Raw genomic sequence first — 19138 nt, 5'->3', positions numbered from 1 at the left:
GGAAGGGCTGCTATTTAATGAGAAGAGAAGGAGGAGGAGCAGCTCTGTGGGGCAGACCCAAGGTCAGGGTCAATGGAAAAAAAAAAAAAAAAAACCTCCTAAAAACTATTAGGAGTTCATGTTGTTAAAATATAAGCAAAATCAGGCTGGACACAGTGCCTCGTGCCTCTAATCCCAGCACTTTCGAGGCAGAAGGATTGCTTTAACCAGGAATTCAAGACCAGCCCAGGCAACATAGGGAGATCTCATCTCTACAGAAAACTTAAAATTAGAAGGTCATGGTGGCACACACCTGTAGTCCCAGCTTCTCAGGAAGCTAAGATGGGAAGATCGCTTGAGCCCAGGACACCGAGGCTACAGTGAGCTGAGATCACACCACCATACCCTAGTCTGGGGGACAGAGCAAGACCCTGTCTCAAAAAAAAAGAAAAATCAGTAACTTTTCCCTATATCTACAGAAACCACTTAGAAAATATAGTATGAGAAATAGCAACAAGAACATAAAATGTCTAGGAATAAACACAGTATCTATGTGATGAGGCATCAACAAAGACATAGTAAAGTAGAGAGACACACCAGCATCCTGGACAAAAAGATGTGTGTTGTGCCAGGCGCAGTGGCTCACGCCTGTAATCCCAGCACTTTGGGAGGCTGAGGTGGGTGGATCACGAGGTCAGGAGATCGAGACTATCCTGGCTAACATGGTGAAACCACATTTCTACTAAAAAATACAAAAATTAGCCAGGCGTGGTGGTGCGTGCCTGTAGTTCCAGCTACTAGGGAGACTGAGGCAGGAGAATGGCGTGAACCCGGGAGGTGGAGCTTGTAGTGAGCCGAGATCACACCAGTGCACTCCAGCCTGGGCGACAGAGCGAGACTCCGTCTCGAAAAAAAAAAGAAAGGATGTGTGTCACAAAGATGTCATTTCACCCAGAATATTCTGTAAATTTAATGTGATGCCAATCAAAGTGCAGCCTAGCAAAATGATTTTAACATTCAGTTGGAGGAATAAATGCATACAGACAGATAATATTCTTTAAAAACAATGAAAGAATTTCCTACCTGTAATTAAAATATATTATAAAGGCTTATAAATATATTAAGTAATAAAAACAACCTAAGACTAATACAAGATCAACAAAATAAAATAGAAAGTCCAGAAAGAGACTTACGCATATATTAGAATTTTTTTTTTTTTTTTTGAGACAGGGTCTCACTCTGTTGCCCAGGCTGGAGTGCAGTGATATGATCTTGGCTCACTGCCAACCTCTGCCTCCTGGGCTCAAGCCACCCTCTCAGCCTCCTGAGTAGCTAGGACCACCAGTGTGCACCACCATGCCTGGCTAAGTTTTTTATTTTTTGTAGAGATGGGGTCTCCCTATAGTGCCCAGACTCAAGAGATACACCTGCCTCAGCCTCCCAAAGTGCTGAGATTACAGGTGTGAGCCACCTCACCTGGCAAGAATTTGGTAACTATGAAAAACCAGCCTAGTAAATAGCTGGTATATTTGATTAACAGAATTGACAATTGGCTAACCAAATTGAGGGAAAGGCTATGTCTATCTCCCTTATTCATATCATACACCAAAGCAAACAATAATTCAGTATTTACATGTAAAAATGAAACAATAAAATAATATATACATGAGTATGTAAGCAGTCTGGGAGTGGGGAAAGATATGATTCCCCAAGCCAACCAGAAAGAAAATGGTCCACCTTACAAGGAAAAATGGAAAAACTTCAGAATAACACCACACACAAAATTAACAGGCAAATAGCTGAGCAAAGATGTCTACAACATAGATGTCAGACTATACACTCAATATAGTTATTTAAAATTAATAAGAGAGAAAAGATTAATAAGAGAAAAAATAGCAATGACCATGACTAGGCAATTTTTTAAAAAGAAATACAAATGGCCAATATATAAGAAAAATGTTCAAACAACCCATTAATAATTTGACTTTTTTAAGCAAATCAAGTCAAAATGAGATAATATTTTTAGTTGGCTGGGCAATGATAGTAATTTCTGAGTAGTAGGATTACAAGTTAAATTCTTTAAATTTAACCTTAGAAATGGAGGCTTCATCAACTGTATTTTTATAATTCTAGCTTATGATGTTCCTGATATGCTGCTGCACAGGCATGTGCAGTATTGGGATATAAGAAGGTTCATTTTCTCCCTGGTCCATCCTAAACAGTTGTCTGCTGTGCTGAAGCTGTCTGAGAATGGCAATCCTAAGTCTTGCCATGGCAGTACTCAGGGTTATCTAAAAGGATCTAGACATATGTCAAGATCCTATATATCAGGGGTCCCCAACCCCCAGGCCACAGACTAACACTGGTCTGTAGCCTGTTAGAATCTGGACCCCACAGCAGGAGGTGAACAGTGGGTGAGCGAGCAAAGATTCATCTGTATTTATAGCCACTCCCCCTTGCTCACATTACCACCTGAGCTCCACGTCCTGTCAGATCAGTGGCAGCATTAGATTCTCATAGGAGCACAAACCCTATCATGAACTGCACATGTGAGGGATCTAGGTTGCATGCTCCTTATGACAATCTAATGCCTGATGATCTGTCACTGTCTCCCATTACCCCCAGATGGGACCGTCTAGTTGCAGGAAAACAAACTCAGGGCTCCCATTGATTCTACATTATGGTGACTTGCATAATTATTTCATTATATATTACAATGTAATAATAAAAGAAATAAGCCAGGCATGGTGGCTCACGCCTGTAATCCCAGCACACTGGGAGGCCAAGGCAGGTGGATCACCTGAGGTCAGGAGTTTGAGACCAGCCTGGCCAATATGGTGAAACCCCGTCTCTACTAAAAATACAAAAATTAACCCAGCGTGCTGGTGCGCACCTGTAATCCCAGCCACTCGGGAGACTGAGACAGGAGAATCACTTGAACCCGGAAGGAGGAGATTGCAGTGAGCCGAGATCACGCCATTGCACTGCAGCCTGGGCGACAGAGCAAGACTCTGCCTCAAAAATATAATAATAATAATAGAAATAAAGTGCACAATAAATGTAATGCACTTGAATCACCCTGAAACCATCCCTCCACCACACTGCCCCCACCCCACCATCTGTCTGTTAAAAGATTGTCTTCCACAAAACCAGTCCCTGGTACCAAAAAGATTGGGGATGGCTGCCAAATATGGCTCCCTCGAGAACCCCTGAAAGTCCCCTGACCTGACCTCCTTGCCTCCCACCTCAAGTCAGACATTCTTCCCTCTCTGCACTCTCATGCAACCCTAGGTCGGTCTCTTGCTATTGGCCATTTTGAAGGGTCTTCACATGTGGACTCCCAAAGTTCTTAAAATTGGAACATTTATCCATTCAACAAACTCATTTGAGGGTCAGAGCCAGACAGAAACCAGGCTTACCAAGGATCACAAGATGTCGCCATACCTGGAGGGACCCTTTCTCTGGGAACTTTAGGGAGATGACAGACAATTTACAATACTTAGTGGGATCCACACTCAGAAGTGAGAGCTCAAAGTCTTCTCTGCTTGGATTTTTAAGTTCGCATTGGTTTCAGTCTTGCTCAGTTTTCCTTTCCTTCTACATATTCTGTGGAATGCAGTTGCTAGTTTCACCCTTTAGCCTGGAGGTGTTGTGTTCTGTTCTGTTCTCTCTCCCTGCCTTTCTTCCTCTCTCCCTGCCTTTCTTCCTCTCTCCCTCTCTTATCTCCCTCACCCCTTCCTCTCTCTTGCTATCTCTCTCACATCCTCTTTCTCCCCACCCTACCTGTTTATCTGCAAAGCAGGCATGCGCAGGACATTTCACATCCCTCTGGGGTCCTGAGCCTCTAACCTCTGAGCCCCCTCCATTCACTGGCCCCTGTGCCCTGCCCCACACCGCCTCGAAGCTGGAGCATCTCTGTGCTCACCAGATGTCTTCCACCCTCTGCTCTCATTGTTCTAAGACAGTGAGATGGAGGAGGGCTGCCTCAGAGCACAAACCGCTGGGAGAAGGGCCAGCATCCCAAGGTGGGAAACACCAGGTACCTCAAACAGCCAAACAAAGCCCTGGAGAAACAGAGGCGGGAGGGAGCCCAGAGCACACTGTGGAGAATGCTGCCAAAGACAGACAGGAGAACATTCCAGGGAGAGAGGGGGGCCTGCCCAAAGGCTCAGGGCTCTCCCTGACTCCTGAGGTACTCACTTTCTCTCTCTGGGCCTCAGTTTTCCTATCCATAAATGGAGTGTACCGCAAAGAGCCTAGAGGGAATCTGGGGGAAACCCCCAGGTCTCCAAGGTGGTAGGAGCTAAGGAGTAGGGGAGAAATGGTTGGGCAGGAAGGAATGGGGGTACCTTCAGGAAGCAGCAGAAGCCGCCTCTCTCTGGTGTTCTCTCAGTCCTCACAGCTTGTCCTGGGAGAGGAGACGCCCGGACTGTGTTCTGGGACCAGCTGCTTTGGGAGCAGTGGGTGGAAAACGGGTTGCGCGGAAGGCCCAGCAAATGTGGCTATCTGTATCAAGCCCGCTAAGCTGCCAATGAGAATACGAGTTCAGCACGTTATGTGGCAACAAAACAGAGGCTTTGCAAGCAGCAAGACTCTGGGTCTTTTGGCTTCTCTGACTTTGATTCCAAAAAGCGGGGGCGGTTACTGGGTGTTGGGGACCTAGCGTTTGCTGAGCGTCTCCTGTGCACTGGGCACTCAAATTGTCCCAAGGCTTCCAGGAGCTTCCTCATTTCACCTTCGTATTTTACACAGAAAGACTCAAGGCTGGGAGACCTTAGGTAACTTATTCATGGTCTCACAGCTGGGAAGGGGCATTGGGCAGATTTCAGCCCCTCTCTGTGCTAATCTCAAACTCTAGCTCTTCTGTTGATCCGTGGCTTTTACCCGTGTTCGCCAGAGCCCTGGTTTCCTCCAAGATACCTTGGGGGAGGGGGTGTGGAGCCCAGCAGGTCAGGACTTGAGGAGACAGAGGCCACTGGCCAGAGCAGCTCCCTGCCCTCTACTGGCCCATGGATATGCCACTCCATGCATAGACGAGCCTGGGCTTGATTTAATGCTCTGCTGTCACCATCTGGAAATGCTTAGTAATTCTTTAACTAGGGGCCTGCATTCTCATTTAGCACCAGGCCCCCCAGATTATATCATCCATCCTGCCGATGCAGTTTTCACGTAAGGTCTCACATGAGAAAAGGGTTTGCTGCTGAAGTCGTGCAGGAGGTTTGAGGACAGTCACCTCTGGAGGAGCAGGAAGTCCCTGGGGCAGAGGTGACCTTGTGCTTTCTCTTTCAGTGAAACCATCATGTTTTTACATCAGATCTTTTACCAAGGCCTGAAGGCCCGCATCTCCAGCTGGCCCACGCTAGTCCTGGGTGAGTAGTCAACCCTCACTGAGGCCCCCAGAGAAATCCCCCTCCAGGGGCCACCCCAAAAGGCTGCAGCAGTTTTGTCCTTCTAGAGCATAATAGAGTGTCACTTTTTAAAACCCACAGAATCCTTCAGAGGGGGCAGAAGAGAAAAGACAAGTTGGCAAATCCTGTATTTCTAAGAGGAAATGATATATTTTTAGTTTCCTATCCACTTTCCCCTTTTATAAAGAATGTATACACATCCATTTGAGAAAAATTGAGAACCCATAAAAGTAGAAAATGTTTAAAAATATCAAGCATAGTTCTGCTTCCCAAAGATAACCACTATAAACACTTTGGTGTGTTTTCTTCCAATTTTTTTCTATGCAGAGATCTTGGGTTTTTTTCCACTTTACATAATTGCAAACATACTGAATATAGAATTTGTATCTTGCTGTGTGTTGTTTTTTTTTCTTTTACTTAGCATTATCCCATAAGCATTTTCTCATGCCAAAAGCATGCTTTTTGATCACTGTGTAATACTCCAGTACCCATGAAGGCACTGTCATTTATCAAACTGTCTGCTATGGTTGGCTCTTAGAGTTGTTCCAATTTTTTGTTATTAGAAATAATCATCGCTTCATAAGAAATTTTCTCCATATTAGAGATCATTTCCTTGGGATAGGTTTCCAATTAGCAGAATTGCTAAAACAAAGAACCCAAAAATGTGAAAGGCTCTTGCTTCATACATATTGTCCCATTGTTCTCCAAGATGGCAGCACTGCCCTAAGTTCCACAAGCAACAGACAGAAGAACCTCCTGCATCTCACCCTCAACCTGCACCAAGTGTCTTTCTTTTTTTTCACTTTCTTAATGTGGTAGATAAAGGTGAGTGTTGGTGTCACCTCCACGATGGAGGCAAAGAAAATGGCTTAGGGAAGTAAAGGGATAGCAAAGGCTGCATAGGTGGAGGGCACAGAGCAGGCCCAGGCCTGGCTCTCCAGAGCTCCCCTGCCCTCAGCTTCCCAGGGAGAGGTAGACACTATTATTTTTCTCAAGTCAAAGACCCGTGCTTTTCTCTAAGGTCAAAATAAGAAGTGTCCTTAGAAAGATGGGGTCCTCATCTTCTGCAATTGCATTGTTGAAGATATTGTCCATCAGGTGGTCGGACACCCATCACATGAGCTACCATTCAGAGTTGATTACAAGGAAACCATGTTTCCTTTCTTAAATGGGACTTATAAGAAGATGTTTTGGCCAGGCATGGTGACTCACGCCTTTAATCCCAGCACTGTGGGAGGCTGAGGCAGGCAGATCACCTGAGGTCAGGAGCTGAAGACCAGCCTGGCCAATATGGTGAAACCCTGTCTCTACTAGCATTACAAAAATTAGCCAGGTATGGTGGCATACACCTGTAGTCCCAGCTACGTGGGAGGCTGAAGCAGGAGAATTGCTTGAACCCAGGAGGCAGAGGTTACAGTGAGCCAAGATCTCACCATGGCACTCCACTCCAGCCTGGGCGACAGAACGAGACTCTTATCTCAAAAAAATGAAGAGGAAGAAGAAGATGTTTCAAGGCCAGGCACAGTGGCTCACGCCTGTAATCTCACCACTTTGGGAGGCCAGGGCAGGCAGATCACTTGAGTTCAGGAGTTCAAGACTATCCTGGTCAATGTGATAAAAATTCTCTCTCTACAAAAAACACAAAAATTCAAAAATTATCTGGGCGTGGTGGTGCACACCAGTAGTCCCAGCTACTTGGGAGGCTGAGGTGGGAGAATCACTTGAACATGGGAGGCAGAGATTACAGTGAACCGAGACTGCACCACTGCACTCCAACCTGGGCAACAGAGCAAGATTCCATTAAATAAATAAATAAATAAATAAATAAATAAATAAATAGAAGATGTTTCACATGACTCCATCCCAGTCTATCAAATGTTGAAGGACAGATTTGGGGAAATTGGTTGGGACTTAGGGGCACTGAAAGGAAAGTTATATACCCAGGAAGCTGGAGACAGAACTATAGCCAGAAAGGGCTCCACCTGGTGAACTAGATAGTGCCAAGCCTGGAAGGCCTGCTGGGACAATGACAGATGAACGAAGGAGCAGAGACTCATGTGTCATATGGTAGGAAAACCCCTGGAAACAGGGGGTCAGGAGACCCAGCTCCAGGCCAGCTGCTGACTTGCCCTGTGACCTCAGATAGGCCACTTCTGTCCCAGGACGGAGACTCCAGGAGGGAGGGAAGCCTCTTGGGGAGTGTCCTAGGCCATAGCACCATAGGGCATGGGGGCAGGCAGAGGGAGGATCTGGGCAGCATTCCAGCTGCAACAGAACCTCAGCCGACCCCACAGGAAGCTATGGAGAAGGGCGACCTCACACTAATGTCCTGAATTGAAGCGGGAGGACAGACCAGGCAAGGCAGCTTCCTCCAGCTGAGAGCAATGCCTGGAGAGGGACCCAGCTGAGAGTCATTGGCCACCAGCACTGCTGGCAGCTGGGGGGGATCCAGGTGGCACCCCAAAGTGCCCACTCTACCTCCTCTCTCTGACACTCCCATCACAAGTGTCTCTAAGAGTCTGTGATTCTAATGTGGTCCCAATGACGGAGGCCCACCTACTGGCAACTGGACAGGGCAGTGGTCCTGGAGTCATCCCCAAGAGCAGAGATGTATCTGGGGTGAGGAACTTGAACCTGGCCCCTGGCCTCTCTGGGTGTAGCTGGGGGAGCCAAGGGCCTAGGGGATTCTGTCCCCACCAAGCTGCCCTGGCCACCCACTGACTGCCTCATCCTTCCAGCTGACCTGTTTGACATCCTGCTGCCCATGCTCAACATCTACCAAGAGTTTGTCCGCAACCACCAGTATAGCCTGCAGATCCTGGCCCACTGCAAGCAGAACCGTGACTTTGACAAGCTGCTGAAGCACTACGAGGCCAAGCCTGACTGCGAGGAGAGGACGCTGGAGACCTTCCTCACCTACCCCATGTTCCAGGTGGCGTCTGGCCCTGCCTGGGTGGGGGAGAGTCAGGGAGGCAGGCATGGGGGAGGGACCGTGGCAGGCAGAGGGGCTCAGTGTTTAACGTGCCCCAGCTCTGGGTTGCCAGAGGGGGTGGGGGAGGTGGTTAGGGCCAGCAGCAGACAATGCTGGGTGCAGGGCAAGCTGACTGTGGGCCTGTCCACCCCACCTTTCTCTCCTGGCTCCTGAGCACCCCACACCACCCTCAACCAGAGCAGAGCCCTAGACAAGACCCTGGAAGAGCCTCCAAGTTAGAGTCTGTGACCAAAGGGCAGCCTATCTCCTTCCTCAGTTCTGCTCATGGAAGTAGTCCTCTGGGCTAAAAACCATTCTCTCTCTCTCCCACCACCCCCCTTCATGCTCTCTCTCTCTCTCTCCCCGCACCTGTACCCTATGCTCATGTGCTCTCTCTCTCTCTCCCTCTCTCCCCCGCCCTCGCCACCTCTTTCCCTCTCTCCCTCTCCCTCTCCCTCTTTCTTTTTCTCTCTTGCTCACTCCCTGTCTGACCCTGCCTTACTCCCCGGCCCTACTTCCCTGGCCCTACTTCCCTGGCCCTGCTTCCCCGGCCCTACTTCCCTGGCTCTTTCTCCACCCTCACCTCTCCCACCTGCCCGCAGATCCCCAGGTACATATTGACCCTCCACGAGCTCCTGGCCCACACACCTCATGAGCACGTTGAGCGCAACAGCCTGGATTACGCCAAGTCCAAACTGGAGGAGCTGTCCAGGTGAGGCCTGGCTCTTCGTGCACCAGACCGGCAGATGGGGCAGGGCTGAGGACGCCGCTCACCAGGAGTTCGCTGAACCCCTGACAAAGCTCGAGTTCAGATGGGGATTGTAAGGGAGGGGCACAGCTTGCCACAGCTCAAAGCAGAGTCCCCTGGAGTGGTCCTGGGGGGGTTACAACTCAAGCCCTGGTGGGCAGGAATAGCGGGTGCCATGCTATCCCTGGCACAGATGGGGCCCGAGGAAGGCCCCTGAGCACTCAACATCTCCCAGGAGAAGGAGCTGTCCGGGACTCCCAGGCCCTCTCTGCCTGTTTCCTCTGTTCTCCAGTGTCAATGTGTCAAAACCTGTGGCCATAAGAGGCCCAGAGGGGGTCCTGGGTGACAGGCCCTCATGTGCCCAAGGCTCTAGTCAACCAGAGGCAGGTAGTGGCAGTGGGTGGATAAGCACATGGCTTGTCCAATCTAGTGCCCCAGTCCTCTGGTCAAGGCCCCTCACCTGGCCCTCTTTCAGCCCCTGAAGCCCAGAGGGAAGCTTCCTCTGCAAGGGCAGACATGGGGGAGCACGGAGGGGCTCTTGCAGCACCGCAGGCAGCAGACGACTGTGGTCATCCAGGAAGAGGTTCCAGGAAGAGGTTCAGATCCTGGATGCAATGGGATTTTCTGATGGATTTGATGTGGAAAGAGAACGAGTAGAGTCAAGGGTGATTGCAGGATGTGGGGCTGAGCCACAAGAGGGCAGAGGTGCCGTCAACCGAGCTGGAGAAAACTGCAGGAGGGACAAGTCTGGAGGGGAGTTCAGGAGCTTTCTTGGGAGCATGTTGAACCTGAAATGCCAATTCAATGTCCAAGTGGAGATGACAAGAAGGGACTAGGGAATTTGAGTCTGGAGCGGAGGGGAGAGAGAAATCCGGTAATCATCAGCTTGCAGATGGTGTTTAAAGCGACAGCACTGGTGAGATTGCCAAGGGAATTAGCTTGGGCAGGAAAAAGATGAGAACCAGAGGCTGAGCCTGGGGGTATCTACCCTGTGAAGACCAAGAGATGAGGAAGGGCCTTGTGGTCAGAACTGGGCTGCCAAGGGCTACAAAGAAGGATCAGTCTTCAGGGTCTGGGATCCAGCCCCGGCCCCTACCCAGGGCACTGCCAAACACCCAGTGAGCTAAAAGTCTTCCTGAGGCTGGCAAGGGGCAGCCAACCAGGCCACAGCTCCCAGCTGGGTGGAGGGAAGACCAGGCTGGACCAGCACAAGGTATAGGGTGCCCCCTGATCCTTCCACGACCCAGCCAAGTTGCACACCTGAGTGGAGAATCAGGGCAAGGATGCCATCAAGGTGTGATTGCAGAGTTGCAGAGTAACGAAACCACCGATCACGAGGGTGGAGGGACTCCAGTCCTCCCATGCCCAGGGATCCAAATCCTGTACACTCTTCCCCAAGGAAAAAGGTTTGGGACTCCTGTAAGGCAGCAGGGCTCCTCCTTGCTGAGGGATATCCTATCCTGTTGCAAACAGAGCTGCAGGTGGCACATGGTGCCGAGGTATTTGACATAAGACCCTGATCCCTTATCCCCGGGATCCTCGGTGTGTGGCCTACTCTTCCTTCCTCCCACCCAACTACCTGTACCTGGCCCTGAACCCAGCTCCAGTGGCACAAAAGGTTTTCCTATCATCATGACAGTATCCCTTTCATTCTCCTCTCACGTTCCCCCAGGGAGGAAGCCATTAGATAGCCAAACTTCTCCTAGGCTGCGCTCAGAAACACTCCCCACCTCCAGGGACTGGGCCTTCATCCCAGCCTTTTATCCTGACCCTTATATTCTCTGCTCACTGATAACCCAAGTCATCATTTCCAGGGCTCCCAGGAGCCTGGCAGCCTGGAAACTCCCACCGCCTTCCCAGAGCTCCCACATGTGTGCATGTGGGTCCTGAACACAAACCCCACTTGGGGCTGGAACTTAGAATGTGTAAACTGCAGCTGCTCAGGAAAACTAGTTTTGCTACCTTGGAATTACCCCCCTTGTGTTTTACCAAACACAGGCTTCCCCCACAAAATCCCACCCTCATCAAGAGAAGTGGTTTTAATTACCATTGGCTACTTCCATAATGAATCCATCTCTAGGGAACTAGCATGTGCCCAGAGGTGCCTCCCTCTCAAACATCAAGCAGGGGCCTGGGCTTCCAAGAAGAGCATTGCTGGGGAAGAAAGGAGGAAACTGAGGCTCCCAAAGAAGAGACTCCAGCTAAGGGCCCCGGTCCATTTATTAAAGTGCTAGTCTAGTGACTTTAAGCCTAAAATGCATGTCCTTAACCAGGAAAGATAATAACAACTCTTTTGCAACCAATGATAATATCATCAACAATGACTACTACCCTTTATTTAAGCAGCTGTCATGTGCCAGGCATGGCATGGCATGGGCGAGTACCTGAAATCCCTTTTATTCCACCTTCACCCCAGCATTCTGTAGATGAGGAAACTAAGGATCAGAGGGATTGAGGAATCTGCTCAATGTCATGCTGATTCAGTTAAGCACAGATCCAGCTCCGGAAGAGGCAGTGTCATCTTTATTTTGGGGTTTAAATTGGATAATGTCTATGAGAGAAGTTTGTAAGCCACACATATTAATCAGCCCTTTTGTTGGTCTTAGCTATAGAAATTCAGGCATCAGCAGCAGATAAAAGGTTTTGTACTTTGCTTGGAGTAGGTGGGGTACTTTTGCCAGAAGCCCCCCTTCCCCACTCCCCAGACCCTGCCCCTGCCAAATTCCTCACTACCTTCCCAAGACTCCTGGAAACCCACCAAGGCAAAATTGGCGGCTCACACTCACCTTTTCACACCAACGCCATTTTTTAAAAGCTATTGGATGGCGCCACCTCTCGGAGACGAGGGGTATTACAGCAGTCGGAGAGCAATAAATAGGGGAGTTGTCTATATTCAGGCTAAGGTCAGCCAGAGCTTACAGAAGTAGGCTAAGGTCAGTCATCCCCTGAGCCAGTGGGATTGCCAGGTGCTCCAAAAGGTAAGCCATTTCAGGACCCAAGCAATATTAAGGACACAACTATGCAAATATTTGGAGAAAGAGCATTCAAGAAGAGGAGACAGCGAGTGCAAAGGCCCTGAGGGAGCAATGAGCTTTGTTCTTGGGATGGGAATAAGGCTGGTAGAAGGATGAGGGTCAGGGTCATGAAAACAGGATGTCTCCTGTACTCCCATATCCTTCCCAGTGCTGAGCTGCCCCTGCTGTCTGTTCTACATAGTTCGGACTCTAAAATCTGACAGAGCTGCTTCGTAGATGCTGACTTCTGTTTTCTTTTTTCTGAAATAAGAACAGTTGCCTCCTTGAGCTGTCAGAAGGATAAAATGAGGTCATGCCAATGAAGTGCCCAGCATGCAACAGGCACTCAGTAAATACACACTCCCATCCCCTCCATGACCACAGACCCCACCTGAGAATCCGCGTACCAGGCTTTCTTCCTAGGTCTGGCCAGAAGCCTGGCATTCTCACCGCCCTGGGAAGTGGGGGCAGCCTGTCTCTGACTGTGCAGCTTCCCATCCCCACAGGATAATGCACGATGAAGTAAGTGAGACAGAGAACATCCGGAAAAACCTGGCCATCGAGCGCATGATCATCGAAGGCTGTGAGATCCTCCTGGACACCAGCCAGACCTTTGTGAGACAAGGTATGGCCTCTCCACCCTGTCTCCCCCAGGTGGGCCCCAGCAGCAGGAGGGAGGTGGCACTCGGGGACACCACCAGTTGGTTTGGCTGCCACATGCCAAGACCTGCCAATGTGATTGCAGAATATTCCCAGGCTGCTGGCGGAATGCAACAGCTATATGTAGATGTCAGTATCTATACATATAGATGCAGATATTATTGGTTTTCACAGTTTCCTTCTCTCCAGATGTAAACAGAATTCTACCCAGATGGCCTTGGTTTGTCTATTGTGTGTCATAGTAAACATCGACATGTCCTTTTTGGGGAGAAAGTATGGGGCGGGGGATGAGGACAGCTAACAGTTGTCTCTGTGAATCAGAAGCATTTTCAGTGTCTGGGAGGAGGTCAGTGTTGGGTCCATTCCCCTGTCCTTTCCTCATCATCCTCTGCTGCTTTAGAGAGACCATTTTCACAGTGATTCTCATGGGTAAAAGGTCTTTCCCACACTTTAGCCTTGCTTCCCTTGAGAGCAGTGATTAAGAGGCACAGCCCGGTTGAGAGAGGCGGGTGAAGGCTCTCTGTGGCTCAGGGGACTGACATCAGAACTGCAATGCATTTGAAATTCATCACATTCAACTTCCATGTTTTGTGGGAGACTAAGCTCCTGCTGGCATGCCTCACAAGTGACCTCTACCTCAAACGGACCTCCAGAGTCTCTTCTCTGTAGCCCTGGGATTCTCTGCCTAATGAAATACTTGCCAGCACCTCCCGCTGGCCTATGCAGCTGCCTTGGACAAGGGTATCTCCTTTTCAGAGTTTTGTCCCAGCCCCTGTGTGTGGTGGCCCCTATGTCCTTCCCCAGGCCCACCCTGTGACCTGCTGAGTTCAGAGCCAGCCCTGCCTGTTTCTCAGCTCACCTCGGGCTGTGTTGGGCGTTCTCTATGCCAGAAGTATTCTCACATAGTATTTTAGGCCCCCTCTGAAGGAACCCCAAGTGGACCTGGCTTGGAAGTAGCCCAAGAAATGACCCCTCCTGGGGTGGCCAGTATCCCCACAGACCAGAAATCTGCTCCATCACCCTGAGCCAAGGCATTTTCTCCCTCTCCAGCTGGGCTGGACCTGAAGACAAAATGAGTGGATTCTGCAAGGTGTTTCTCACTTGTCAGTCATGCAGCCAACACTGATACCTGCCCTGCTCATGCCAGACCTACAGCGCGTTCTGGGGACACTCAGAGAATAGCCCCGGCCCTGCCCTCCAGAAGCCTATTGTACAGAGGGAGAGAGTCATGAGGGGACAAATGCAGGAACGTGTGCCAGGTGGATCTCCCTGATGCAGGAGGCAGAGCAGTGGCCTGGAGCAGAACCAAGAGAGTCACGAGGGCTTTCCCAAGGATAAGCAGGAATTCACAGGGAAGACAGAGTGAAGGAAGGGCTTTTCAGAACTAAGAGTGACACTCAGGCTAACTTGACCCGGAACTACATGTGAGGCAGAAGAAGGGGACAATTGTAAGAGGGCAGGCTGGGAGGTGTGCCCAAGCCAGACCGGTGGAAGGCCTCGAGTGCCTGAATCCTGGGGACAGTGAGTAGCTGTGGATGTCAGTGGGGAGGGTCCCATAGGGTATGTATTAGGGTGGGGAGACCAGAGTAGGGCAGCAATGGCTTTCATGACAGGCACCTACTCTGCTCAGTAATGGCTTCCTAGAGTGCTGTGCTGAGGACTGAGAGGCTCTGTCTGAGCTCTGCAGTATGGTGCAGTGATTGATTGGTGATGTCTACCATGGCTGTGGACAACAGGAGGGCAATGTATCTTTTTTTTTTTTTTTTTAATCTTAGTAGCTATTTTTTTTACAAATAGGATGGGAGGCAGGTTTTGCCCTAAGCAGTTCCCAGCAGGAGTGCAATGTATCTTGTTAACCCCTCGGGGCCTGCAGCCGGTTCCCCACTTATTCAGCCCCCTGCCATCCCCAGACCTCAGCCCAGCCCTTCATTCTCACCACATGGGCCACGCCCTTTGGGGTTTCCTTTACTTGCTGAGTCCCTAGCCCCTGGCTGGGACATCAGTGGGCACTGCATGGAGCTTCTCTGGTCACCTCTCATCCCCCAACCATCTGACCCTGCAGAGAGGCCTAAAGGAGCATCCCAGGAACACATTTGCCACTGGGAACCAGAATGGACTTGTCCCACTGCTGCTGCCCCAGTATCTCAACCTTCAAAGCTGGGTCAGAGGCAAAGGTCACCCCAGAAGATGGGCTCAGGGTCTCTCTCTTCCACCTACAGGTTCCCTCATCCAGGTGCCCATGTCTGAAAAGGGCAAGATCACCAGAGGGCGCCTGGGGTCTCTCTCCCTAAAGAAAGAGGGTGAACGACAGTGCTTCCTGTTTTCTAAGCATCTGATTATCTGTACCAGAGGCTCTGGAGGGAAGCTTCACCTGACCAAGGTAAGGGCTGCGGAAGAGGGGCTCGGGGGCTGCCCAGTGAGGGTCACACAGGTGCTGTCCTGGCCATAGGGTCTATGGGCCCAGGTGGTGGGCAGGGGTGTTGGAGACATATGCATGCACACACGCACAGATATACACACACCCCGTAGTTTGGCCAGTTGGAGCGAGCAGAACTTGACCAATTTTCCACTAGCGAAATCCTGGGAGATGGGAAGGTGAGAACCGAGGGCCTCAGATTCCCCACGCTGGGCACCTGGGCAGAGGAACCAGAGGACCTGGACAAACCCCTAAAAGGCATGTGTGCGTGCATGTGTGTGTGTCTGTGTGTGTTTGTGTGTATGTATGTGTGGTGTTTTTGTGTCTGTGTGTTTGTATATGTGGTGTGTGTGTGTATATGTATATGCATGTGTGTGTATGTGTGCGTGGTGTGTATGTACATGTGTGTGTGTCTGTATGTGTTTATATCTCTCTGTGTGTATTAGTCCATTTTCTTACTGCTATGAAAAAATACCTGAGACTGAGTAATTTACAAAGAAAGAGAGGTTTAATGGATTCACAGTTCCACATGGCTGAGGAGGCCTCACAGTCGTGGTGGAAGGCGAAGGAGGAGCAAAGGCACGTCTTTCATGGCAGCAGGCAAGAGAGCATGTGCAGGGGAACTGCCCTTTATAAAACCAGCAGATCTTGTGATACTTATTCACTATCACAAGAATAGCTTGGGAAAAACCTACCCCCATGATTCGATCCCCTCCCACTGGGTCCCTCCCATGACAGGTGGGGATTGTGGGAGCTACAATTCAAGATGAGATTTGGGTGGGGACACAGCCAAACCATATCAGTATGGATATATGTGTATATGTCTTTGTGTCTGTGTGTGTGGTGTGTGTATGTATGTATGTGTATATATGTGTGTCTGTATTTGTGTATATGATATGTGTATTTGTGTGTAGTGTGTGTAGGTGTTTGTGTGTTGTGTCTCTGTGCATTTGTGTGTGTTCAGTGTGTGTGTGTGTCTACGGTATATGGCATATGTGTGTGTGTATATGTGTTGTCTTTCTGTGTACAAGTGTGGTGGGTATGTGTGTGGTATATGTCTGTGTACCTATGTGTATATCTGTGTATGTTTATATGTATGTATGTTGTGGGTGGATGTGGTATATGTGTGTATGTGTGTGTGTCTGTGTGTGGTGTGTGTATGTTTCTGTGTACATGTGTGTATGTATGTGTGATGTGTGTGTGGTGTGTATATGAGTGTGTGTATGTGTGATGTGTGTATGTGTGTATCTGTGTGTGTCTATGTGTGAGATATGTGTTGTGTGTGTGGGGTATGTGTTTTTGTGTCTGTGTGTGTGGTGTGTGTGTGTGTGTGTGTCTGTGTGTGGTGTGTGTGAGGGGCAGGGTGGAGGGCCTCCACTGGCTGAGGGCCAAGGCATCACTCAGAGCCTTTCTTTCATCTCCACCCCAAGGGAGCTCTGACAGAGCCCCTCCCAGTGACCTTTTCAAGCATTCCCTCCTCCAGCACAGGAGCCCTGGAGGCTGCTGAGCTTCTCCACACGGAGCTTCTAGACCTTGCAGCCCTGTGTGAGGCCCCCAATGCTCAGCTAACCAGCTCATCCCTAAAGGTGGAGGGAATGAGCATCTCAGACCTGCTCCTGCCTCCTCATAGGCCCAGGGCCTTTTCTCATGCTGTCTGTTCAGCCACACAGCCTCCTCTCCCCTGGCAGACCACCTTCACATCCCTCAAGGCCTGTTCAAGTGCCACCTCTGCTGTAAAGCCTGTGACCTGGGCAGGATCTCCTATCCCCCGACACAGCCCACTGCTTGTCTCATTGCTCTGAGCTCCACATCAGTCCCAGCTCCATCCCTTACACACATGTGACCCCGGAAAAGACTCCTGCCCCTGTCCACACTTCTTCTATCAAATAGAGACATTGGCCCTCACAGAGACATTGCACAGATAAGTTAGCGCTGAGCTCACAGTGGGTGTGGATTTGCTGTCAATTAGGAAGCACTTGCCTCTGTGAGCTACAGTCCCCGCAGCCCTGCACTCATCACCTTGGAAGCCTGAACACATTGTGGCCTGGAAAGGGCCAGAGGGTGCTCTTAATTAAGCCACAGCATCAGAGAAGCCATTCTTCCAGACCCCGGATGCCTGGCCCGTAACCTCCTGCGGAGCTAACAGACCCAACAATGGCTTCAGGGAATATACTGCTTATGTTCACATAGCCACAAATTAGCTGGCTGGCTGCACAAGGGGAAATTAATTTACAAATATTGAATACTTCTGTTTTAACCAAATTATGTATCAAGGAAAGCTTTCATTATTTATTAGCTCTGGAGTTTCTACTGAGAAGATCTGTGTCTAGGCTGGGGGTGTGGCAGGGGTCAGTGGGGACAGGTTAAACTGAAGACACGAAGGTTCTGAAAATCCAAAAGCATGTTTTTATGTTTGTTTTATTTTATCTGGAGTTTTTTGTTTGTTTGCTTGTTTGTGTTTAGTTTTTTGGGGGGGGTTTGGGGGGGTTTTTTGTTTGTTTTTGAGATGGAGTTTCATTCTTGTTGCCTAGGCTGGAGTGCAATGGCGCAATCTCTTCTCACTGCAATCTCCGCCTCCCAGGTTCAAGAAATTCTCCTGCCTCAGCCTCCCAAGTAGCTGGGATTATAGGCACCTGCTACCATGCCTGGCTAATTTTTGTATTTTTAGTAGAGACAGGGTTTCACCATATTGGCCAGGCTGGTCTCGAACTCCTGACCGCAGGTGATCCACCAGCCTCGGCCTCCCAAAGTGCTGGGATTACAGGCATGAGCCACCGTACCCAGCTGTTTTTAGTTTTAAAAGTCTGTTAGCACATTGATGAAGAACATGGACTCAGAAATCAGCTCAAATCCCAGCACTGCCATTTACCAGTAGGTGACCTCAGACAAGTCACAAGGCCTCATCAGGCTTCAGTTTCCTTATCTGCATAAAGAGTGTAGAAATACCTTCTTCATAGGAGTGCTGTGAGGAGTAAGTGAGGGAGTTCTCATGTCAGGTACACACTGCATGCTCACTGGATAACAGACATTGTCACTCTTAATTATGTAATAATGAACTTGTATTTCTAATATCAAGCCCTTACATAATGCTTACTATGGGGCAAGAACTCGCTCAAATACGTTATGTATATTTAATTCCCAGAACAGCCCACTGAGACGGATACTATCATTTTCCCCATTTTATATAGATAAGGGAAGCAAGACAGAAGAAGCCAGCACATGGCAGGGCTGGGATTTGAACTGAGCCAGTCTGGCTCCAGAGTCTGTGTTCTTAATCACTGTGCTCTACTCTCCAATAGCCGTAAGCTAAAATTCAAATCACTTCTCTTGAAATATCACAAGTGGCAATAGAATGCCTTAAGTCCTTTCTGAAGGGGGCAGACTACAGATCTGCAAGATTTAAAATGACTGTAAGAATTTTTGAGACCCTGAAGTAAGAGAATGTCAGAGCTAGATGGGGCTTTCCAAATGATGAAGCCCAGTGATGTCACTGGGCAGGCTTGAGGCCCAGTGGGTTAGTCCTGGGGGCTAACCCAAGGCCACCAAAGAGCAAAGCAAGAAGTCAAATCCATGGTTTGGCAGTCCACTTTGCCTCCCAAGGGGCAGCCTGCTCTGCAAGCGTTTTCATATATAAATTAGTCACATGGCCAGGTCTCCTTATCATTCATTGCTATTTCACTTCAATCTGTTGCTATATAATAAATTACCCCCAAATGTAGTAGCTTAAAACAAACATTTATTACCTCACAGTTTCCCTGTGGGTCAGGAAATCAGGAGCGACTTATCTGGGTGGTCTTGGCTCAGGGCATCTCAGGGGTTTGCAGTCAAGATGTCAGCTGGGGCTGCAGTGTTCTGAAGGCTCAACTGGGGCCGGAGTATCCTATCCTTTTCCAAGATGGCACACCTCCATGGCTATTGGCTGGAGGCCTCAGTTCCTCATTC

At 49.4% G+C, this 19138-nt stretch overlaps 1 protein-coding gene across 19 annotated transcripts in view; it reads left to right on the top strand.

Moving 5' to 3' along the window:
* Window positions 1-19138, top strand: part of RASGRF1 (Ras protein specific guanine nucleotide releasing factor 1) — a 306382-nt gene that overhangs the window by 220105 nt on the left and 67139 nt on the right. For 17 of the 19 annotated variants that reach the window (XR_013395851.1, XM_077940098.1, XM_077940099.1 and 14 more), the window contains 5 exons: window positions 5269-5348; window positions 8126-8319; window positions 8961-9070; window positions 12627-12745; window positions 15000-15160. Coding sequence is in view for 18 of the 19 variants with exons in the window: in XM_077940098.1 (XP_077796224.1) it covers window positions 5269-5348; window positions 8126-8319; window positions 8961-9070; window positions 12627-12745; window positions 15000-15160 (664 nt within the window). In the remaining variant the exon portion in view is untranslated. Of the gene's footprint in view, window positions 1-5268; window positions 5349-8125; window positions 8320-8960; window positions 9071-12626; window positions 12775-14977; window positions 15161-19138 lie in introns of all 19 variants that reach the window. The other 2 variants (XM_077940090.1, XM_077940089.1) reach the window with 1 other exon arrangement.

Source organism: Macaca mulatta, chromosome 7 (genome assembly GCF_049350105.2).
Source record: "Macaca mulatta isolate MMU2019108-1 chromosome 7, T2T-MMU8v2.0, whole genome shotgun sequence".
NCBI lineage: Eukaryota > Metazoa > Chordata > Mammalia > Primates > Cercopithecidae > Macaca > Macaca mulatta.
This window is presented reverse-complemented; position numbering and strand designations above follow the sequence as displayed.